Genomic DNA, 24963 nt, shown 5'->3' on the forward strand with positions numbered 1-24963 from the left:
TCACAAAGACTAACAGCAGACACGGGGCTCACCAAATGTTCAACCTTTGATATAGAGTAGATCCACCTTTCGAGTGGATCAGAAGACAGGAGGGGCATTTAAAAAAATTCTCTGTGACAAGGCTTGAGTTACCATGCCATTTGGAAGTGAAGATCAATGCAAAATAGGTGCGTGGGTGATCAGGGATGTCCGGGAGCAGGCACAAAGTCCTGTCCACCACTGTGGACTTATTTCATAAGATTAAAATCTCTTGATTCCTGGATTCAGGGACAGAAATCAGTTGTCTCCTGGGTACAGGTACAAGGCTTTGCTTTTAGGAAGTAGAGAACAAATGAGAAGTAGATAGGACACAGGTGACTGCTGTCTGTTAAGGAAAGAAGATTTCAAGTTGATCCACTGCACAGGAAAAGCCCTGTCTTGACTCTAGGATCATACTGAATGTCAGCTCCAGGTCAGGCACTGATGGCAAGACCCTCTATTGCCAAAGACTATGTCTAGACACAGGAGGGATTTACCTACTGTGTCTAGGAAGGACAGAGCCTATATCTGAAGCTCAGATACAAAGTCTACTTAAGACTGTACTTGACTCACCTGATTTAAAGCCTTGCTGGAGAGGTGTCTCAGCAGTAAAGAGCACTGGCTGTTCTTCCAGAGGACCTGGGTGTGGTTCCCAGCACCCACATGTGGCTCACAATCATCTCCAGTTCCAGGAGCTCCAAAGCCCCCTTCTGGCTTCCACACATACAATGTACTCATGTGATGCACATCCATGTAGGCAAAACACTTGTGCACATAAAATGGAATAAAATAAACACAGAGCAGGACAGGTCATTTAGAACCTGATCTGCAACCACATGGCTAGTAGTTTTTGAAAATTATGCTATGCTCTTGCAATTGAGGAGAGCAAACTATTTTAAATAAATGAGCAACTTGCTGTGCACATAAAAATTAAATAAGGAGGCACTGGGAAACTGGGTGTTCTGAAATACCACCCCGCACAGAGGAACGATGGAAAGTTGAATGTGCTAGGGGAGGGGATAGGGTTCATTTCCTTCGGTGATATAGTCACTAGTAAGTGGCTGCACTCCAGTCACTAACCCCTAATCCATGCCTATGCAGGTGACCTGTACTAATCACAGTGGGTCTCACTCACCCACAAGCCAAGTCAGAACAAAGGACAAGACATTAACATATGAAGGGAAGAAGAAATGGGGTTAGGTGTGAAAGAGAGGAGGGATGAGAGAAGGTAATAGGGCCTGAAAAATAATCAAATTCATTGCATGCAAGTATAAACATGTCAAAGAATTTAAAAATTCAAGGATTACCACTTTAAACACAAAGAGAACATAGAATTATAAGGCAGAAAACTGTAAATAATCCTAGGAAAAACTGAGCAAAAGTTTGCAAATCTGTGGAAGCCAATCTTCAGTTAAAAGTATATAAATCATAAAGTATAAAATGGTAAACTTAGTTTTAAGCATAAACTGAAGAGCTGTAGAGACAGCTCCATGGTTAAGACACCCACTGCTTTTGCAAAATATCTGAGTTTGGTGCCCAGCACCTAAGTAGCTGGCTTACAACATGCATGTTATAAAATATTGAAGATGATTATTACATTTATTCAAAAGTAAATAATCATGAATTTGTTAATAAAATTAATACTGGACATCATAACATAGGCATCAAGTTGGAGTCTATCACACGTTGGTGCAAAAGAGGATGTCTCTTATGTTGTGAAATGTAAATAAACTTATTGGATGGATATGCATGAATGGTCCTAAATTTATATCCTAGAAAAATTATTGGTATTTTCTCAAATGTCTGCCAACAGTATAGGAGATAAACTGAGGTCCATTTTTCTAATGGAATACTTACTATTTAACACTTAAAAATGAACATATAACCACCACATGGAGCAAGATGAATATATATATGTATACATATATATAAATATATATATATAACATATGCACAATAAGATATATATATTTTGATTTCATTAATATACAAAAAATCAAAGGACACAGAGATCTGTCATTACTAATGAATGCATAGCATGGCGAAGACAAAGAGATAAAAAAACAAATACTTTCCACCAAAGGACACTTCTTTAAAAACTTTTAAAAATTATTAACTTCATTGGTCTATGTAGTGTGTGGTGGTGTTGATGTTGTTGTTGTTGGTGGTGGTGGTGGTGGTGGTGTGTTCCATTGCAAGAATGTGAAGGTCTGAGCACAGGATGGGTAGCATAGGCTCGCTCTTTTCACCATGTTGGTTGCCAGGATCTGCCTCAGGCTGTCAGACTTGATGGCAGGGGCCTTTACAAGTGACAGGTTGAGCCATCTTGTGGGTACAAAGGGCATGTCTTCTAAGAAGATGAAAGGACACAGACAGAGCCTATGATGCCAGCAGTACGTGGTCCTTAGCAGTGACCATCACATATCTAGTCTGTGTTCTGTATGTACATTACTACATGTTCTTTCTGTGATACATAACAAGCTGCTAAACCCCAGAGAGTGTAGACAATGGTGCTTGCTTTGTTCCAGAAAGTTTCTGGTGCTGTGGCTCTCACTAGAATTCCAGATTTCTGGCTGTGCACTCTCTTCCACTTCAAGGACAGAGATTGAGACTTCTTTTGCTGTAGGAAATCCTACATCCAGTAGTTACCCGCCCACTGGGCGTGGCCTCTTATACTATTTATGCTGATGTAGAGCATGCATCCTTTTTCCGGCTGTGGGATTTGGTTGCTGTTCTCCATTCCAGCAGAGGATTCTGATTTGAGTCTACCCTTAAATAAATAACGGTCTATTTTTCTCAGTTCTGAGCTGTGTGGGATTTCTTTTAAGTGTCCTTCTTCATTCTTTTATGTGTTTCTTCAGTCTGAGGGTGAGTATTCTTTACATAATAGCTATGACATTTAGTCATTTCAGTCTGGCTTACAAATCTGCTAAGGAAAGCTTCATTTCCGTAATTGTGCCTTATTTTTATGACCTGATTTTTTTTTCTGCCCAGCTTCTGTTTTTCTGATCTCTTTACTGGTCCTCAAGATCTGTTTATTTTTTATTTTCTTCTTATAATATTTTTTTACTCCTTTCCTGAGCCTTTTATTTTTTCTGACTGTGAAGACAAACTTGTTTGATGACTCTGTCCTGGATTCTCTGTTATCCTCCTCTCAAATGGGAGCTGCAAGAGCAGTACGATAGCGATGGCACCTGACTCGTCCTTCTCTGGATGTTCTTCCAGTCACTGCCCTTTGAGAAACACATTACCCGGGTCCTTCTCTTTCATCTTTAAGGATATTCCTGTATTATATGTTATTTTCTCTACTCTTGCAGTGAGGAATATGAACTAGGAAGGCTAGGTAAAACCTCTCTATAGTGTTGGTGTTGAAAGATAGGTTTGTCGCTGAATTCTGCTTAAATAATTTTTGAAATTGGACATTCTTAACATCTACTGGTTTATTTGCTGCGACTAAGAGGGTTTCACTGCTAAAAAAATATAACATGTGTTCTTATATCCTGTACTAATTCTTTGTCTTAGATTTTTTGAGTTTTCGTCTTCTCTGGGTGGTTAATAGCTTTAGAGGCAGAGCATGTGTGAGGTACATATACTTATTTCTCCTGAGCTATTTAAGTGAATATAAAAGATGCATTATTCTTTTTGATCATTGTCTTGATACAGTCTCTGGACCATGGGCCAGATGGTGGAAAGACTAGGGAAGAGAGTAATTAGGCCCTCCTAGGCCAGGTAGACATTACATGGAGTCAAACCACATTTCAAAGAGGAGTTGATCTCATGTGATCTTAGCTATGTGCTCTGCAATTAGATTCTCTGATTGATCATTGGGATTGATTAACTCTAAAAGTTCTGACTGACATTTTAGTTGAAACTTAGCAAAGTATTGAAATGTCCCAGAAGAAGTAATTTTGAACAACAAATCAATTCTTTCAGTTGGGGAAAGATATACTTTTATAGTGTGTGGATATGATAGACTCCACCCTATGAATTACTTATGTACTTGTACCCAATCTCAACCCAGGTTCTCATCTACTTCAGGAAAGGCCACTCACCACCTCTCATTATCTAGTGAGATAAACATTTAATTATTTACATCAAGTAAGCATTCAGCAATATACTTGGGGGAAACATTTTAGTTTTCATTTCTCTCAAATTTTAAAGATAAATATAAGAAACAGAATGGATTCAAAATTATATTCCTGAAAATTTAAAATATTTACACAATGGAACTGAGGATGAAAATATCTCATGGAAAGTTTCCATACAACCTATCTGCACAATGAGTCACCTAAGACACACGCCAGGACTCCCAATCTGAAAGCAACAAAGTCGAAAATTTGCTGAAATAATTACTTCAAGGAACAAATATATCTATCAGTTTAAATTTGCCACATTATTCAGAAATATTCGTGACATCTGTCTTACTGAGGGTTTGTTGTGTTGTTTTCAAATCATACATAATAACCTAAGTTTGTAAGAGGTGATAGAAACATTATTTTTCACATTGATTCTGTTTGGGACATGAATGCCATGTTATTTGTCAAGGAAGCAGGTGGTGTGATACGGAGGTCCCGATAGAATGCTGCTTAACTCACTCGTCAATAGGCAGGTGCAGCACTTAGAACTGGCAATGTTCCAGTCTGCCCCCACACATTGATCTGGATGCTCCTCTTCAGAAACCCATCTGAGGAGAGGCTCAGTGGTTAAGAACATGTACCGGGACAGGGGACCCAAGTGAAGTTTTCAACATCCATGTCAGGTGACTTACAACCACTTGGAATGCAGCACCAGAGAGCCAGGTGCCCTTTACTATCCTCCAAGGACATCTGCACTCATGTGTACATACCCAGAAAGACACACAACTTTACAAATTAAATCTAAAAGAAAGCTCTTTGTTTTGGAATGCGTTTATCTGGAAACCTACAGGCAGGCACAGTGGCCTATTTATAACTTAATCCATTGGCAAGTGATGGCTGTGATTTGCTCGTGATAATGTGAAGACAGTGTTTCTTTGATCTTTTGCCAATATTTTAGTCATACTGGAAAAATTAACACTAGCCAATGGTTTCCTTCAGAGTGAACACAGGGATGGTTTCCTATTTGAGTAATGCCATCAAGCTTCTAAATTTGGAAAGCCAGAAATGTTACAGATCCTCCAAAGTCTGAGCATATGTATGTGGAAAGGAGGTGCCTACAACACTCTAGCAGCACGAAGATGTTCAGATAAGATGACTCAGCTCTTCATTAGCTCACTAACCATCAGAAGCATCTCTGCATAGATGATCAATGTCTTAATGTGTCCTGACACATTGCAAAATCTACTTTAGAGAGAAAGATTATTACAGGATTGAAGAAATCAAGTCTAAAAGAGGACAAATTATAAAACTTTGTGTATGTGAGTATACATATTTACACATATGTTGGGAGAGGAGGGAGAGAAAAAGGGGAGAGGAAGAGAATGGATACATGTGTGTGCCCATGAAGCCAGAAGTTGATGTTTGGGTGTCTTCCTGAGTCTTTCTGTGCTGTACTTTTGGAGACAAGGTATCTCAAAGAACAACCTGGAGCTCACTGCGTTAACTGAATGGCCTGGACAGTGAGCTCTCAGGGTCCTCTTGTCTCTGCCTCCCCAGATCTGGAGTTACAGATGTGTGCTACTGTATCCAGCTTTTAGCCTGAATGCTGGGGATCCAAACTCAGGTGTTCATATTTGCAATGCAAGCACTAGATCTACTTAGATGTCTCTCAGGACCCACTTATGACCATTCTATAAAAGAACTGTATGAGTAGGGGTGTTTCTGACTCTTCTGTCTGCTCTTGGGACCCCTTTTCTCCTGGTGGATTGCCTCCTCTAGCCTTGAGATGAGGGTCTGTGTTTAATCTTATTGCATTTTATTATGCCAAATTAGGTTGATATCCCTGGAAAACCTGCTGTTTTTCTGAAGGAAAACACAGGAGCAGTGGATCTGAGGAGAGGAAAGGTGGGGAGAGATTTGGAGGGAGGGGAAGAGAGAGAGGAGGCTGCAGTCGGAATGTATTGTATGAGAGAAAAGTAAATAAAAAAATTTAAAAATCAGTGTCATGTTTTTTCACTCAAGCTCCCTCTCTTTGCATTCCAAGTTCAAGACAGGCCCAAGAAAGAGAATTGCAGTAGAGAGAATACTAGACTTCAGGAAGGAAGATTAGGTGTAAAATTGTACTGCCATCACCATATTGCTAATTATTTGTATAGAATTTATATTCTATAATACGCCATCCCTATATTGCTAGTAATTTGTATAGAATTCACATTCGTATACAAGTTCTGCATCCATATCAAGACCATGTTCATTCCTGCTGGGAATCATCAGTGGCCTAAGAGTATCACCTTTTTATGGACCTGTTGACCCCGCTGATTCATGACAAAAGAAGGAGCATCTGCTCAAAGTTGGATTTTGATTTACAGAGCCTTGAGGGAGGCAGTGTGGTATCTTTCTTTTTGAAACACCAGCCTTTCCCTAAAAGCAGCTCTCAGATTTGATGTGCCTAATAGAGATCACAACCCGGAGGCCCAGCAGGTGCCAAGATTTTAGTAGCCTCGGACTGAATCCATCACTCTCTCCTGCTGAGCCATCTTCTTCTCTCATCGTTATTTTCTGGAATTGATCTCTCCATGCATTCAGCTGCAGCCAGGAAATCTGCAGTTATTTTAGGCTTCCCGAGTCTTTCACCTAATCATGCAAATTTCACATTTCACCTCATCTCTCTCTTGCAGTATGATGCTGGACCAAGCCTTCATTATTATGTTGGGCTAATGGGATGCCTCCCTAATCGCCTATCAGTCATTGTACAACTATGAACAACGGCCTCTGTCATCAGCTGATATATCAAAAGTCATAAGGTTGGTTATACAAGATTCAAAAGTATCTACATAACTCTTGCCAGTCCCTCACCTTGAACATGGTTGAAGTCGCATAAAGCTTAATGTAGTTTCCCAACCACAACAAGTTATTCCTCAGTTCACTGGCCCTGTTTTCTATTTTTATTTTGTGGAACGTTTTCTGCACTTTTCACCATTCACCTCTGACCAAGAAACACATGCTGATGTTGTAACAAACAGTTGAAATGTGTGATATTCATTGTCCTTTTTTTTTGAATGTCCTATGTTCATATGGCATTTTGGTAGCAGCTACAGCATTTTACTATATATTACTCTATATTCCCATGGTGGATGGAAATCCTCTTGAAATGTGGGCTCTGTTTTATTCATCTGAATTTCTTAAGAAACTTGCAAAGTTTTTTTTTAAAAAAAGCATAGATGTTTAATAAATGTTCATTGACTAGGTGGCTAAAGCTATGGGAGCCAATACCTGGTTTTCCAGCAGCTGTTTGACATAGAAGCTGTATTTCTTTACTACTGTGGAGAGGCATTGTCTACAAAGATAAAAAACAAAAATTTGATTAAATTTGTGTGGAAATTTAATGTCACATATTTAGCACAGACAATTAACATGAGTTCTAATTTTTCTAACATTCTCTATTAGGCAGAACATGAATATTATTTGATATTACTTAAAATTTTACTTTGCAATTTCTTTTCATAGATTTTCAGAACTAATTCAGAGAGTTCTTGTATGAACTCCCCCAAATCTATCACACTTAATCTATCATCCTTTAAAATATGTTTAAAATTGCAAACATTTTTTCACAAGCCCGTCATTCCCACAAGGTGCACAGATCATACTTCCGGGGTGTGATTATGTAATTGTTGGTGTTAATTTTCAACTCGACAGGATATAAACTCACTTTGGGGAATAAGAAGTCTCCTGGGCATGTTTTGATTTAGTTTTAAGTGAGATACATAGAATGACCGACTGTGGGTGTGTCCATTCTAGGAGAAGAGAGATTCTGGGCAGTCTAAGACGCTGAGCATTAACACCGCCATCCTTTCTCTCTGCTTTTACTGTGCAGACAATGTGATCATCTGCTCAGGCTCCCACTGCTGTGCCTCCATAATGATGGGCTGTAACCTTAACCTGAGCTGAAATAAGCTTTTCCTCTCACGAGTCTCCTAAGACCCTAGTCTCTGAGATGTAGGAGCCAGTTGTGGAAAACATCTGGTAAGATCAGTATGTCTTTCCTCAACCTCTGGCAGTTGAAGACTAGTTACTAAAGGCCTACGTGATCTTGTTAATAGTAAACTTGACAGGATCTGGAATCAACTAGGAAATTCACTTTGAGACATACCCCTGAGGAATTATTAATATTAGATTAGCCTCTGCCTCTGACCTTGACTGTGAGGCCTTATCTTGATTACATTAATCAAAGTGGGATGATCTGATCTACCCTGAAAATGGTGGCATCATTGTTCCTCAGCCTTGGGTCCTAGACCTCCCTCTTCTTCCTGACCACAGAGGCATGCATTCAACTACATCAGGCTCCCATCACCTTAACATCTCTGCCATAATTTTTTTAGCCTCAAATTTTGGTAACTGCAGGAAAACCTGCCCTTTCTTATGTTGTCTGTGTCGTGGTATTTTATCACATTAGCTAACACCACAGCTAATACATCCAGTACCATGATCTATCACATGTATATAACCAAGGTCCTTGGAAGTCCAAAGACTCAGTGTTTGCAAATAGCTGACCACAGGAGACTTCTGGGAGAGGGATGCGCCTACAGAGAGCTGGGCTCTCTGCTTCTTTTCTTGTTCTTTTGAATCAGCTCACTCCTGACTCCTGTTTGTCTTATGAGTAGCAATATGCACTCTTGAGTCCCTCCTGCCACGATGAACCTCAGAGGAGGATTACAAGGCCTTAGTTGAGAGTTGGTTGATTACAAATATCAGTGGTAATTAGCATCTGATGGTAGCTGGGGGGTCTCTGGTGGGTTCTGAGCCCTCCACGTGTTTTTTTTTTTTTTTGTGACACCACCTCCATAGAAGATGTCTACTACAAAACTGAGCTGTTTCTCGTTAGTAGGGTGAACTGTTCACATCTTTTAGGGTCACAGAAACTTCTGTGTTGATGTAAGACCAGAGGAGAAACAGATTGCTCTACAAAACTCAAATGCAATTCATAAGCAGATAATGGTAAATTTTATTACTGGAAAATACTAAATACGTAGACTTAAAAATCACTGGTCAGGTATTTATGATGGATGGGCTTGTCCTAGGCAACAGATTACTGCATATTTCTTTTCCAAGTTCTCTTACTGTTCCAACCTCATCTATGTTTAGGTGGGGTGTATGTGATTTGAGCAGGGGTCTTGCCAGCTTTGCTGTTCAGAGCTCTTTCTAAAATATTATTAACTTTATCTCCTTATTTGTCCTGAGTATTCCTGAATGAAAATGAATAATGAGTTATAAAGACAAAAAGCCTACATGGAAAACCCATTAATATATTTTACAGTAGCTTCCTTCTCACGCATTATCACATTATCACTTTAGCTGTCGTTTCTCAGACAAAACATATAAAGTCTATACAAGCCAGTGGACTGGTTAAAAAAAAAGAGTAATGTGTTTTTACATAAAATCTGCTCCCAGTGCTAAAAGCACCTCCAGGGGCACACCTATTCTTTCACTTTGTTTGCAAATACATGCATATATCTTAGAGAAAAAAAACTAACTGGAAATATTGTTAGATAATAATTTCCTCAACCTGTAAGAAATAGATGAATCATAAAAGGTAGAGGACTCAAAGGAAATCTTGTCTTTATTCTAGTCATCAATGGGTTGGCCCTGTGTTGTTTATAAAGTGGTTATCATGAGACAGGGTAGGAACCCGCACCAGGTTACACTGGAGAAAGATTGATTGGAATGAAATAGAAGCGTTCATTGAAGGCTCGACCTGGTTCTGCTCATGTCTGTAGCTCTGTATCTATGTGATAGTTTTGTTTTGTTGGTGTTTTTTATTTTTAACTTCACTGTTTAGGTTCCTATAACAAAGGAGTAGACACAATGGGTTGTGGTATCTCCTCCAGCCTACTCAGTTTGCTAACACTCTCAGGACGAAGCTAAAGGCTGAGAAGTTTAATCTGAGCCCAGGCTGTTACAGTAGGATTTATTTTTACTCTGATTTAACCCATTGGACACTTATGTACGGCAGTCAAAACCACCAGATGGGTGAGGGCAAGTGTGAGACAAGAACAGGAGGGTGTCAGCTTTGGGATCATTTTCTCACAGCCCTGCTTCTTCATTCTGTGTCCCAAGAACCAGGCCCAAGTCACAATCCTCAAACAAACCAGTTGGAAGCAACACTTCCTTTCCCAGGAATTTCCCTTTTTCCCATTTGTACAATAACTTGTTAGTTCGCTATCTCTCTACCTTACTTCCAATTTCCATCTTTGGTGTTTGTTTCTATACAATCCATGGATAGACTTAGTTTGTAAAAATGAAGCTGCGGCCTTAGTTAATATTGCCAATAACCCATATGTGGTTCTTGTGAAGAAAACATTTGAATTGGATGTTGTTGGAACTTCTTTTCTGCCTTAACCACTTTTCAATGGTATAGAATGAGCCTGGATGTTTTGGGAGTGGTTCTGGGGGAATGTCAATATAAGGACGCAATGATTTAATGCAAAGATGCAGCCCTTGGAGATTTCACTGCACCTGAATTCAGCACTCAAGCTAATAGTGACTTAGGAGCCTGAGGTCACTTTTATGACCTCTTAGAGCCTCCATTTCTTTGATTCTGAAGCAAATAAAATGAGTCACCACAGCACTGAGAGGAGATTTAGGTAAGAAAACCCATGCAAAATAAATACTAGCTTCAGAAAATGCTGAGTTTCATCAAGACAGCACAAGCCAATTTGACTATCTTTACAGAACGCTTTGCTTCAGACTTACACCACCCTCCACACACACCCGAGTTACACCTCCTACATCCCAGCTTCTTCCTGGTTCTGCTCAGAATAGTTATTTAATTCCAGAGAAAGTGCAGCCCTAGAATCTTCTGTTTTTACTTTCTGATGCATCTATTCTAAGCAACACAGGCATACTTTTAGGTGTGAGGATCAATTATGAGGCGACCGTTTCCTGTCAGTTGAGTTTTCCAGTTTGAATTCTCACTCCTCTATTTATGACATACCAATTATATCAGGGAGGTCCAGAGGAATTTTAAGCAGCTGATGGTGACTTTCAAGGTGTGGAAATTGAGTTTTACAATGAGCTGAGTTACACGAATGCCCAAATTCACAAAATAGATAAGAAAAAGAAATCTTTGGAGTGTAATAACCAACAGCAAAGATATTTCAAAATGAGAGTCATATCATTCCTCAAGCACATCTGAGTAGCTGTGAAGACTAGATAATTATTAGTGGGGTTTGCCAAAGGAAGATGTCTAGTCAAGTGCAAAAGCGTCTCGTATGGACAATGTTTCCAACCAACTGAAAAGATATTTGATCTGGCATTTGAGAATTTGGTGAGAGATAGAACATCTTACCTGGATATTTTCCAAATATGTGTAAATTCTAGGAGCTGATTCAGATGAAACAGGCTGTGGTCATCTTCACTCTGTAGACAGAAAACTGTATTAATATTTATGGAGTGAACAGGAATGAGGAGCAGATAAAAATAGCTTCCTGCTGTCGCTTCACTCTCCTCTTTGATAACCTCTCTCTGTCGTTTTAAGGCTTGGTTTTAAATAGCTTCCACTACTTTCCTTAACGGTGTGAGCTCTCTTTCCAAGTGAAACAGTAAGCTGAGCTTTGGATGAGGATAAACCCCTAGGATGCTGGGAAAGCATCTGGGTACCACCCAGGTCAAACAGTAATTTCTCCTAATAAGGAGGCTGGCTTTTGACACCAATTTTTCTACTTTTCTCCTCTCTTTCCCCATCTCCCTTTCCTTCCCTTTCTACTCTCCTCTTGAGCCTCTGTCTCTTCATCTCCCTCCTTTTCTTCTTCTGTGTGCTCACCAAGCCATGGCAGTGTGACACCTGATAGAAGACACCTATGATTCCAATTTTTTTTCTTTACTGTGTCCTATTGCTGAAGTGTAAGAGAGCCACTCATGGTGGCAAATAAATTACAGCTGTCAGTAATATAGGTCCTTGAAGTTATTAATTGGCAATTAATATTTTGACAGGAGTGTCTACCTTTAAACAGTATTATGGCCCTTATGCACAGGCTCACATAACTGAATACACACACACACACACACACACACACACACACACACACACTCACACACACTTCCCTTGATTCGAGCATGTACATAGTACATGCAAACTATTTACAAGGGCTCAGTGTCCTATCTTCAGCGCAATGGCACTGTTGACCACACGGGGGCGACAAGTTTTGTTGTTGGAACCTGTTCTTACCTGGGTTGTAAGTGCTTTGAGCTCATACACTCTATTTTTAAAACTGCCTGTGTTCCTGACAGAAAATATCAGAAGAAAGTCCTAGGTATTGCTGTAGGTCAAAGGTGAATTCATTTTTACGCGGTCTAGTTCTGTGAGTAGGCTGAATAGGAACAAGGTGGCATGGAAGGAACTATGTCAGGATTATACAGCAAGTTTGGGAGCGTGCTGTTAGAAACAGCGCAGAAATGCTAAGAGGGAGGACGTTACATTAGAGTCACCAGGGTGGTTATGGCAAAAATTGTGACACTGATATTGTTTTTCTTTTTGAAACAGAGAAAACTAAAGTTTAGCTATATAAAATTTGATAAAACACGGGGAATTACAAGGGGTGGGGAGGTGAGAAAGAGAGACGGTTGAATTTGTTGCCCTCGTGTGGTCAACCCATGCCATTACAACGAAGGATATGCCTTGCTAAGAAGCTCTTTGGCACAGGTTTTGCAAGAATCCTTACTGGAAAAAAAAGGCAGAAGAATTTAGGGGCGCGCGCGCGCGCGCGTGTGTGTGTGTGTGTGTGTGTGTGTGTGTGTGTGTGTGCCATGCGACTAATGTTTTAGAGATACTTTAGATAACTAATGTAGTTAAGATGTTGTAACACGTAGAACTTCAATTTCCACAGATGTTAAATCAAAGCAAGCTTGTAAATAACTTTTATTTATGGGTGAAATAATTTTATTTCATGTCTCCATATTAAATCCTCATATATACTGTGAAAGCTTTTTATTTGCCCCTAGACATGCTTTTTGAGGAGGAGGAGTAGAAAATTGGTCTTTTTTTTCTATTGCCATTTATTAGGAATACTGATTTCAAGCATTTACTTATTTTACTTGTATGACGTTTGCCTGCTTGTACATATGACATCATATGTTGCGATAGCTGCAGCCAGTAGAATGTACTGGATCCCTGGAACTGAAGTTGAATAAGAATGTGAGTTGTTTTGTGGATGCTGGGAACTGAACCTGAGGACTCTGTAAGAGCAGCCAGTGCTATTAACCAATGATTTATCTCTCTGGTTCCTAGAAATGTTTTGTGAAGTATCTAGAAAGTACAGAGAGAACCTTCAGTTGCCATGGAACATACTGTGCACTTCATTTTTCCTAAAACTGACACAGTATTTTTGTCTTAAGGAAAAAAAATAAATTGACTTTTTATCTCTCATTTGAAATATATTACTGAGCCAGTTCTCAGAATTTGAGAGACTGAGGCAGGAGGATTAAGAATTGGCAAGATCTCATTTTGAAAAAAAAAATTCTATTACTGTCATTGTTCTGTGAACATCCTCTGAGCTAGAGGGAAATCGTGTTTCTGTGATTAGTTTACACAGTTGCAACAGCACTTTTGATCAGCACTTTTGAAAGATTTTAAAAGAGAATTGAAATGTTAAGCGAAAGGTATTCAGTTATTTACATTGTATTTCACTGAGGTGAGAGCATTAAAAATTTTGAAACCTAAGTTGATTTCTAATGACCATTAGGTTACTCACTAACCAATCACAGCAGTGGAGATGAATTGAGTGCCGTAAGGCTTTGCACAATTAGAAATCACTAAGGTAACTGCTGAAAGGCAACAAGTCCAATAGATTGAGTCAAGTGGTATCAATGACTGCATTCCTGGTTTAATGTAGAAAGGTAACTACATCTACGATCTTCCCAGAAAGAAACTATGTTTTTCATAATTTTTACAGTTGAAATTCTGAAAATAAAAGAATTTCATATCACTTTAAAAGTAAAATTAAGAAAGAACATTCACTGTTTATGAAGACTATAAAAATAAGGGCCAGTTATTATAAGTATGGTAATTAAAAAAATAAAAAAGTAAAACCAATGAGCTATACCAGATGTATTCAATTCACCAGCACTGCAAGAAGAGAATGTTTGTTAAAGTTGTGTTGAAATGGAAGCAGCTCTCCTGGTTGGCTCTCTGCCTATGTGATGAAAACACCATGACCAAAATAAATTGCAGAGGAAATGGTGTGTTTGGCTTATGGGTTATATCACTGAGGGAAGGCAAGACTGGAATTCAAGGCAGAAACCACAAGACAGGAACAGAAACAGAGACCACAGAGAAATGCAGCTTTACTACTTTTCATACACAGCCCAGGCCCCCTTTCCCATGGAGGATACTGTCCACAGTGGACTGTACTCTTCTACATCAATTACTAATCAAGAAAATGCCCCACAGACACACCCACCAGCCCATCTGATGGGAATAGTTCCTCAGATGAAGTTTTCTGAGCTGACTCTAACTTATGTCAGCTAACTAAGACAGGAACTATGGTGACTTGTGTGAGAATGCCCCCCTTAGGCTCACATATTTGAATGCATGGTCACCAGTTGGTGGATCTGTTTGAAAAGGATTAGGAGGTGTGGTCTTATTACAGGAGTTGTTTCACTTGTTGGAGGTGGGCTTTGAGGTTTCAAAATTCTATGCCAATTTAAGGTAGCACTCCCTTTGCCTCCTGCTTGTAGATTAGATGAAGCCAAGTGCCTAACTGCTACAGCAGAACGATGCTCCTCTGGTTCGCTTGCAGTCACCTTCCCTTCCATGTTGGTCATTGACTCTAACCCTCAGGAACTGTGAGCCCCCAGTTAAATGCTTTGGTTTATAAATTGACCTGCTGATGATAGGGAGACAAGAGTATTTATCACCTGCTTTCCCCCACTTCACCTAGTTAATCCTTTAAGAGCTGTGGTTAGAGCCTACAACCTAATACACACACAATGGGGTTCATTTTTAAATCTCTATGGTATCACAGGCTTTGGACAGGGTGGATATAGCTAGAGAAGACAAAAGAAAGTAAATGAAAATACACATTGTCCTACTTAGCTTCTCCATCACTATGATAAAATGCTGTCCAAAACCAGCTTGTGTGTGTGTGTGTGTGTGTGTGTGTGGGAATGGTTTGTTTTATCTTACATTTTACAGTCTGTCATGGACAGAAGCCAAAACAGGGGACCTGCAGCGAGCCATGGAAGAACTATGCTTATTGGCTCTCTTCCCATGGCCGGCTCAGTCTGTTCCAGATCCACTGTGGGGCCTGACACCAACCACAGTGGGGCTAGAACCTGAGCTGTTAACCATCATTCAGAAAATGAGCCCCAGATGAGCTCACAGAACAACCTAAGAGAGACGATTCTTCCTTTGAGGACCCCTTTCCTCAAGTGACTGTAGTTTGACAACTATACCCATAGAATGAAAATTTTGTCCAGATATCATTTATCTCAAATCTAAACACAGTGTAGCGTATGAATCAATGTCTTTCTCCTATGTAAGTTGGAAGGACAGTGTGCAATCTCTGAAGCTCCGTGGCTTGGCTCAAACCTAAGATCTCTGGTTCCATTTCTGAAACCTGAGATAATTACAGTGGGATGCTGTTTCTGTATTTGTTTTAACAGAATCATGAATATGAAATATTTTTAGATAAATGTCTCATATAAAACATGCTTTAAGAACATTATATCAGTGTGTTAGAATTGAGTGAGTTTTAGATCTTTAACAATTTTTAGTTCTTAATTCAGTTTATGCATGTGTGATTATGTATGCGTATATGCATCTGTGTGCAGATGCTTGTGGGTACCAGAAGGGGGCACTGTGTACACTGGAGCTGGAGTTATGGGCAGTAGTCAGCCACTGCATCTGGGTTTTAGGGGTTGAACTTAACTCTTCTGCAAAACCACCAAGAATTTTTAGCCACTGAGCAAACTCTCCAACTCCTAAGTACGTTAATTTATATGAGAGGAGTGCTAGTGATTTGTGGACTACTACACAAGTCAAAAATTATTTTATCAACAAGTAAATTAGAGCCACATGTTTCTTCTTCCTCCCTGTGTGGCAATAAAATATCACAGTTTCAACTTTTTTTGCAACATTGAAGGTAATTTGAAGAAACATAAGCTTATTAGCATTGAGGTATCAGTTGGATTTTGTGATATTACTCTGCCTAGATTTTAGATGTACAGTCCTGGAACTGTCAACAATCACTGAGCCAGAAGTCAGTCCCAGGAGAAATTTCTAAACAACTCTCTTTTGGCCTCATTATGTTATATTCCACATAGATATATTGCAAATGGATGTGATTTCTGACATTTATTTTTATGATGAAACAGCTCATACCATAAAGAAAAAAATCACACACTAGAAATCTGTTATCTGATGGAAATGACAGGACGCTGGGATTTCTGCTTAAAGCAGAAGATTCCTTGGTTGAAACCTGACAAAATAGCAAAGTCCATGCTCACTGTGCAATTTGGGCTGGGAGTATCTAAGATATCACACAGGGAATAAAATCCACATCTAACCCCATGAAATCATATCATTAAGTACCCTCATCCCTTTCTAGACAGATTATTATATGCAGTCATGAATATTAATCTGGTTGGATTTAAGCTACATTGACAAGACATAATAGTCTTCACACAGGACAAGGACTGTGCTATTTTTCTGCCACTAGTGGGGCTCTTGTTTATATTTGTGTTTCCTATTGTTTCTGAGTGATTATGTGGAAGCATGCATATTGGGACCTCAGTAGGTCTCTCACAAACTGTTTTTTTAAGAAATCAATTGGCCTGCTGTCCCGAGATGCTATAGCCAAATAATACCATTAGTACCATAGATTGTTAAAACAATAGACTTTTTATAGTTATAGAGGCCAAGGGGTTTAAGTTCAAGGAGAAGCATCTGCCCAAATTGCCCAAATTGCAGCCTTCCAGGCTTTATTCCAATGGAGAACATCCAACCTCTCACATGGGCATTGATTTTAATAAGAACTTGTTCTCTGATCTCTTCTAAAGTTAGGTGTGTACCATTTGATGTTGTCTCTTAAATCCTAACCCTTGGAGGTTCAGCCTCCAACTTATGAATTTTGGGGTATATTGAGACAAATTTCCAGCTTACCACCTAAAGGTTAAAGTTACAAGTTCATTATTATTGTTTCAGTCTGTATTGTTAAAGAATTTCATGAAAATATTGTATCATGGTTTAATAACTATACTGAAATAAACACCTGTTCATTAAACTAAGTAATTGCAAACTGGCAGCAAGCCATCAAGATAGAACTATGTTCCTTAAATGTTTCAATGTGCCAAACTGACACCCACATTTAGAAAGTCTTACCTTCTGACAGAACTTTCCTGGGGCGTCTCTGTTTTTCTGAAGATGAAGTTGAAAAACAGATTTACTTTTCTGAAATATTTTGTGGCTTCCTAAACACTGATCCCTGAAGAAGAAGAACATGAGGAAAAGGATAAACACAATTATAACTTCACAAAAATTCTCCAAAATGTTTTAAGTCATGCTTCCCTTGATGACTTCATTGTCTCTTTTTTCTTAAAACTTAGCCTAGTAAAGTTTGGTAATGGTAAATTGTGAGCACATGTATGCATTGCATTCATCCATGTTCCTACGAATATTTATACATTACATATATACATTTGAGTACTATGTTAAATGAATACTTAAAGAAGATATGCATGTCTAGCTGTATATGACAATGTACTGAAATTTTTAATGCATTGAAGAAAATGACTACTTGTGGAATGGGCATATTAAATTACAGTACAGGATAATCTATATGTGTTCAGAGTTGATTTCAACAAGCTACCTCAACATGTTTTGGATTGGCCTAGTTGTTGCTACGATGTCTGTATGGGGACCATTTTATCCAGTCAGCAGAGTGATATTCTGGAAACAGTGTGGACTTTCAAGGCATATTTACCAGCTCTATTACATTAGTTATGCCAATTAAACTTAAACTATCTGGAATTAAATACTGTCTTCCTTAGAACTGATCAACGGATTAACAAGACAATTTTGTCTAATTTATTTCATATTTTTATACTTGTATAATTATAATATGTAATACTAAAATAATGCATTAAATATATAACAACTAATCATTTAATTATATAGTATAGTACAGGTTACACGCCAAAAAAGAAAATTAATATAAAAAGTCATTTTGTATTAAAGGGGTATGTATTGACTTTGTTTCTTTCTATTTCTAAGCACTTTTTACCCTGTAAATTATTTTCCCAAATACAATTTACATGATGGGCAAAATTAATATTCAATTAAAAGCATGCCATACCAAACAAGAATTGTTTTTCTGTAAAACAAAAAAGGACTTTTGTATCACCAGCAATTCTGACATTTTGAAATAATACTTTCTACATATTAAATCCATGTGAATTGCATACAACACTAAAGTGTTTTACACATTGATTGCTATTGTGATTTGTAAGAAAAGTTTTAAATAATATGACCTTTTATTGACTCTTGTTATTCTAGAGAAAAATGAAGGAAAACCTAAGAAAAGAGAGAAAAGATAATGTGCACTGGAGAGGCCAGGAAAGAGAGGACTCTCCAGAGGAAAGCGCCGTCACTAATCAGTGCTGATGATGAAGGAAGAGACAGATACACCATCTTAATTAGATGTTAATACACATGACATTTTCAAAGGAAGGTTTTAGTTACTATTGGATTTCTTTTTCTTTTCTTTTCTTTTCTTTCTTTTTCTTTTTTTTTTTTTTTGAGACAGGGTTTCTCTGTAGCTTTTAAGAATACATTTTTAATCCTCTGGGTTCTAACATTCTTCAATACAGCTGTAAATTCCAGTATCTCTGACTGTTAGTTATTGCAAAGGTGTATTGTGCTAAAGTATTCTGCTAAAAGGTCTTTTTTAAATGTACGGATGTAGTGGCATTTCATTTGCTTTTTTTAAAAAATAAAGCTTGCCTGAAGATCAGAAAAGATACACTGGCCTTACAGACCAGGCAGCAATGACACACACCTTTAATTCCAATAGCCAAACTAGTTTGCTATAGAAACCGGGTGGTAATCGTGTACGCACTTAATCCCAGAACGAGAGAGGATTATCAAACAGGAGAAGATAGCTCTCAGTCTCAGTTTCATTCTCATTCTGAGGTTTTCTGGAGACAGGATCGCCATTTAAAACTGAGGTTGAGGTAAGAACCAGTGACTGGCTGCTTTTCTTCTCTGGTTTTCAGGTTGAACCCCAATATCTGTCTCTGAGGTTTTATTAATCATGCTTCATATGAAGATTACCAAAATGAAAATTTAATGTAGCCATTTGGGGTCTTTTCCACTAAGAGTTTATTGAATATCTGGGAATATTTGTTCCTAATCATGTCAGATAAGTACATCACACTGTTAAAATACTTTAAATTATCTATAACTTTAGAAAAGATTATTTGTTTTTAATTTACGTATATGAGTGTTTTACCTATGTCTGTAGCTGGGTGCCTATGGAGGACAGAAGAGGATATCAAAACTCCTGGAACTGGGGTTACAAATGGTTGTTAGCCACCATTTGGATGCTAGCAATTGAAGCTGGGTCTTTTGGAAAAGCAACCAGTGCTCTTAACTACCGAGTCATCTCTCTAGGACCTCTTTAATTTTTAATTGAGAATTTAGAGTTGTCATTCTTGTATCTAACTGCAATATTACTTTATATAGCTCAACCTAGGGTTGAGCTGTTTACTGTAATGGTCTTTGGACACTCAATACCAGTTATATGCTAAGGCTGACTAGATTACCATGTGCTATAAGTGTAAAAAACACACTGTTGTGAAGGTTTACCATAAGAAGCAATACAAAATATCTCAGTACTACTGACTACATGTTGACATAGTGCTTGTATCTATTTTTTTTTTAGTTAAACAGGAGAGCTAGAAATATGGCACAGAAACTGAGTTTGGTTCTCAGCCCTCACACTAGGCTGTTCAGAGAAGCCTGTAACAGCAACTCCAGGAATTCAACCCCTCCCTCTGATCCCCACTGTCACCAACCAATATGCAGTGGGACATGCTTGCACACAAACTCATATACACAAATAAATGATAAAATACATATTTTAAACAAATATATTTTTTACATTTTTTGTGACTTGAGAAAAACTAGGCCACCTGTTATTGTTGTGTTAGAGAGAAAAAAAGCGAAGGCTGAGGAAAGCATTGAAAAACAAGTAAATAAATCGCTTCTATGTAGAGTGTAGTGCATTAATGAGAGGAGGGAGAATCAATCTCTGTCTGAGGATTCCACAACCCAAGAGGAGAAGAAGGAGGTTAATGTTTCAAGAGAAAGAGAATGGCATAGTTTGGCGACAGAAGAGGGCATTGTAGGGACAGGTTTGAGCATCAAAAGAACTGGCCAAGTTGACAATATCATATAACTCAGAATGTGAACACAGAAATCACAATGTCAGCTTGGATATCTAGATTTTAAATATGACTCTTGGGCATATATTTTAATAATCATATGCAAAACTTTACCTTTTCAATTAACTGAATCTCTATGAAACAGACAAACGTTTATGCTTCTTTTATTATTCATGTATCAAGATTTCCGCAATCGGAATTGCTGGGTCTTGAGGGAGGTTGACTCCCAGTTTCCCGAGAAACCGCCACACTGATTTCCACAGTGGCTGCACAAGTTTGCATTCCCACCAACAATGGATGAGAGTTCCCCTCTCTCCACATCCTCTCCAGCATAGGCTATCATTGGTGTTTTTGACTTTAGCTAATCTGACCGGTATAAAATGGTATATCATAGTTGTTTTGGTTTGCATTTCCCTGATTGCTAAGGATGTTGAGCATGACCTTAAGTGTCTTTTGGCCATTCGAAGTTCTTCTGTTGAGAATTCTCTGTTCAGATCAGCACCCCATTTTTTAATTGGGTTAATTAGAGTTTTAGTGTCTAGTTTCTTGAGTTCTTTGTATATTTTGGAGATCAGGCCTTTATCTGATGAGGGGTTGGTGAAGATCTTCTCCCAGTCAGAAGGTAGCCTTTTTGTCTTACTGACAGTGTCCTTTGCTTTACAGAAGCTTCTCAGTTTCAGGAGGTCCCATTTATTCATTGATTCTCTTATTGTCTGTGCTACTGGGGTTCTACCTAGGAAGTGGTCTCCTGTGCCTATGTCTTGTAGACTACTTCCCACTTTCTCTTCCATCTGGTTCAAAGTGGTCAGATTAATGTTGAGGTCTTTAATCCATTTGGACTTGATTTTTGTGCATTGTGATAGATATGGATCTACTTTCATTCAATTCCACTCTTGGGAATATACCCAGGAGATGCCCTGTCATACCACAAAAGCATTTGTTCAACTATGTTCATAGCAGCACTATTTGTAATAGCCAGAACCTGGAAACAACCAAGGTGCCCCTCAATAGAAGAATGGTTAAAGAAGGTGTGGAACATATATACATTAGAGTTTTACTCAGCGGTAAAAAACAATGACATCTTGAATTTTGCATGCAAATGGATGGACATAGAAAACGCTTTACTGAGTGAGATAAGCCAGACTCAAAAAGAGGAATATGGTATGTATTCACTCATAAGTGGATTCTAGCCATAATTAAAGGTCTTTGAGCCTATTATTCGAGATCCTAGAGAAGCTAAATAAGAAGGTGAACCTGAAAAAAATCATGTAGTTATCCTCCTGGAGATTGGAAATAGACAAGAGAGCCAGAACCTTCATCTGTCGATGGATGGAGATAGAATCAGAGACCCACATTGGAACACTTGACTTAACTCCCTAGGTCCAAACGAGAAGCAGAAGGAAAGAGAACGTGAGCAAAGAAGGCAAGACCAGAGGGAACCTTCATCTGGCGATGGATGGCGATACAGATGGAGACCCACATTGGAGCACCGGACTGAGACCCCCAAGGTCCAAATGAGGAGCAGAAGGAGGAAGAACATGAAAAAGGAAATCAAGACTGCGAGGGGTGCGATCACCCACTGATACAAGGGGACTGATCTAAGGAGAGTTCACCAAGGCCAGTTAGACTGGGACTGAAGGAGCACGTGATCCAACCAGATTCTCTGAATGTGGCCGGATTCTCTGGATGTGGCTGGCCTGGAGTCTTTTTGAAAAGCCATTGACAATGACACTGGGACTTGTTTCCTCTGCATATACTGGATTTTTGGGATCCAGTCTGTTTGGATACTCACCTTCCTGGACCTGGAGGGAGGGGGGAGGAACTTGAACTTCCCACTGGGCAGGAAACCCTGACTGCTCTTAGGGATAGAGACGGAGGGGGAGAGGGAGTGGGGGGAGTGGGAGGGTGTTGGGAGGAGGGGCGGAAATGGAAACTTTTATAATTTAATAAACTTTGGGAAAAAAAATATTTCCGCAATCGGTTATTTATTCTCCCAAGGACTCCTTGACTCTAGTTGCATGCTACTTAACATCCTAGGAACAGCTATGTACAGAGAAGCTGCTTAAGATGAAAGGTTAAATACGTGTACATAATTACCCCTATTTCCTACTCGCAAATAGCTCATGCTATTTGAAAGTAAAATTATGGCACTCTATTTATGTAAATAATGAATAATAAGCATACTATCAAAACGATATGCAAATATTCATACATGTCTTATGGGGGAAAAGGATTATAATAATGTACAGGTGTGGATGCGGATTCTCATAACAGTGGGTTCACTTTACATCTACATTCACACGGGTGCTATTTTTGCAATAAATATATACCACAGATTAATAGGATAATAAGGTTCGAAGCATTATTTTCTCTGTGTTATTTTGAGACAAAGTATGTGTCATGGTTTGAATGAGAAATGTCCTGTTGTTGTTTCTTTTTTACTCTATACTCATTAGGCTTTTTTTGCTGCTTTGGGGGCCTGCCACACAGCACCCAAATAAATCACACATGGAGAGACCTATTATTACTTATAAATGCCAGCCTTAGCGTGGTGTGTTTCTAGCCAGCTTTTCAAAACTTAAATTATCACCACTGCCTTTTGCCCCTGGCTTTTCCCTTTTCTTCTGTATATCTCCCTTTCATGCTTACGCTGTGGCTGACTGTGTGACTGACCCCTTTTGTCCTCTTCTTGTCCTTGTTGCTTCCCTCTTCCAGATTTCTCCTTCTATTTATACTCTCTGCATGCTAGCCCTACCTACCCTTGGTCCTGTCTCGCTATTGGACATTGAGCTCTTTATTAGACCGTCAGGTGCTTTAGCGAGGCAAAAAAAAAAAAAAAAAAGAAAAGAAAAAACCCACAGCTTCACAGAGTTAAACAAATGCAGCATAAAAAGCAATGCACCTTAAAATAATATTCTACAATAATGTCCCATATGATTAATGACTTGAGCACCTGGTCCTGGACTAGCGTCTGGTCCAGAAAGGTTTTGGTAGCCTTAGGAAAGGGATCCTTGCTGAAGGAAGTATATCATTGGGAATGGGTTTTGAGGCTTTATAGCTCGTCCCCTTCATCCCCCTCTGCTTTGTGTGTGGGCAGATATGTGATCTTCCTGTTCCGACCACTATGCTTTCTCTGACTGTTGCCATGCCTTCCTTTCCACGACAGACCTCTTTTTCTGGTGCCATCAATCAAAATGAATCATTCCTTCCTTCCTTCCTTACGGTGCTTTGCCAGGATGATTTGTCACAGCAGCATAAGCTTAACTAATACAATCTCTCTTGGTAGGCTCAACCTCCTTAGCGATCAGGGAAATGCAAATCAAAACCACTTTGAGATACCATCTTACACCTGTCAGAATAGCTAAAGTCAAAAACACCAACGATAGCCTATGCTGGAGAGGATGTGGGGTGAGGGGAACACTCATCCATTGTTGGTGGGAATGCAAACTTGTGCAGCCACTGTGCAAATCAGTGTGGCCGTTTCTCAGGAAACTGGGAGTCAACCTCCCTCAAGACCCAGCAATTCCACTCTTGGGAATATACCCTAGAGATTCCCTAACATACTACAAAAGCATTTGTTCAACTATGTTCATAGCAGCACTATTTGTAATAGCCAGAACCTGGAAACAGCCTAGGTGCCCCTCAATAGAAGAATGGTTAAAAAAGGTGTGGAACATATACACATTAAAGTTTTACTCAGTGGTAAAAAACAATGACATCTTGAATTTTGCATGCAAGTGGATGGAAATAGAAAACACTTTACTGAGTGAGGTAAGCCAGACCGAAAAAGAGGAATATGGTATGTACTCACTCATAAGTGGATTCTAACCATAATTAAAGGTCTTTGAGCCTATTATTCATGATCCTAGAGAAGCTAAATAAGAAGATGAACCTGATGAAGATTACTTAACTATCCGCCAAGCAACCTGTATTGTTCAAATTTGAATGATTGACTAAGAATCAAATGCAAGTCTGTTGTTTGCTATTTTTGTGGTCAACTAGTTGTGAATTGATACTACAATTAATTTAAAACTTTAGAAAATGTCCTGGGAATGAACAAAATGAAAGTAACCCAAGGTCTTCTACTGCACCAGACACAACATGCTCTCAGCTGCATGAGAGGGCTCAGTGGGGACTTGCTCCTTTCTACTCTGTGACAGCCCTGGGTTCTGACTAATGAAGCCCTGGGTGCTCAACAAAAGTTCAAAATGTATAGCAGAGTCTTTAAATGTGGTTAAAAAAAATATTCATTTCTTTGCTAAATGCTATTCCTAATTTTGTTGAGAAGATACACGCCCAGAATGGCTAAAACCCAGTGCCTACTGCCCATTACTCTGCAGTATTGTCCTAAACTGTGTGTGCCTTAATATTTCTCTCACTTGTGACTACAGGTTTAAATTTTACTTTGAATAGAAGGCAACTACACTTTACA

The 24963-nt window shown here is 38.9% G+C and overlaps 1 protein-coding gene across 8 annotated transcripts in view; it reads right to left on the bottom strand.

Annotated features, from left to right (window-relative positions):
• Window positions 1–24963, bottom strand: part of Pik3c2g (phosphatidylinositol-4-phosphate 3-kinase catalytic subunit type 2 gamma) — a 364812-nt gene that overhangs the window by 282252 nt on the left and 57597 nt on the right. For all 8 annotated transcript variants that reach the window (XM_087904035.1, XM_087904037.1, XM_087904036.1 and 5 more), the window contains 3 exons: window positions 17470–17572; window positions 11440–11510; window positions 7368–7431 (listed from right to left, as the gene is read on the bottom strand). In XM_087904035.1, the coding sequence (XP_087760161.1) occupies window positions 7368–7431; window positions 11440–11510; window positions 17470–17572 (238 nt within the window). The remainder of the gene's footprint in view (window positions 1–7367; window positions 7432–11439; window positions 11511–17469; window positions 17573–24963) is intronic.

Source organism: Myodes glareolus, chromosome 3 (assembly GCF_982192425.1).
Source record: "Myodes glareolus chromosome 3, mMyoGla1.1, whole genome shotgun sequence".
Lineage (NCBI taxonomy): Eukaryota > Metazoa > Chordata > Mammalia > Rodentia > Cricetidae > Myodes > Myodes glareolus.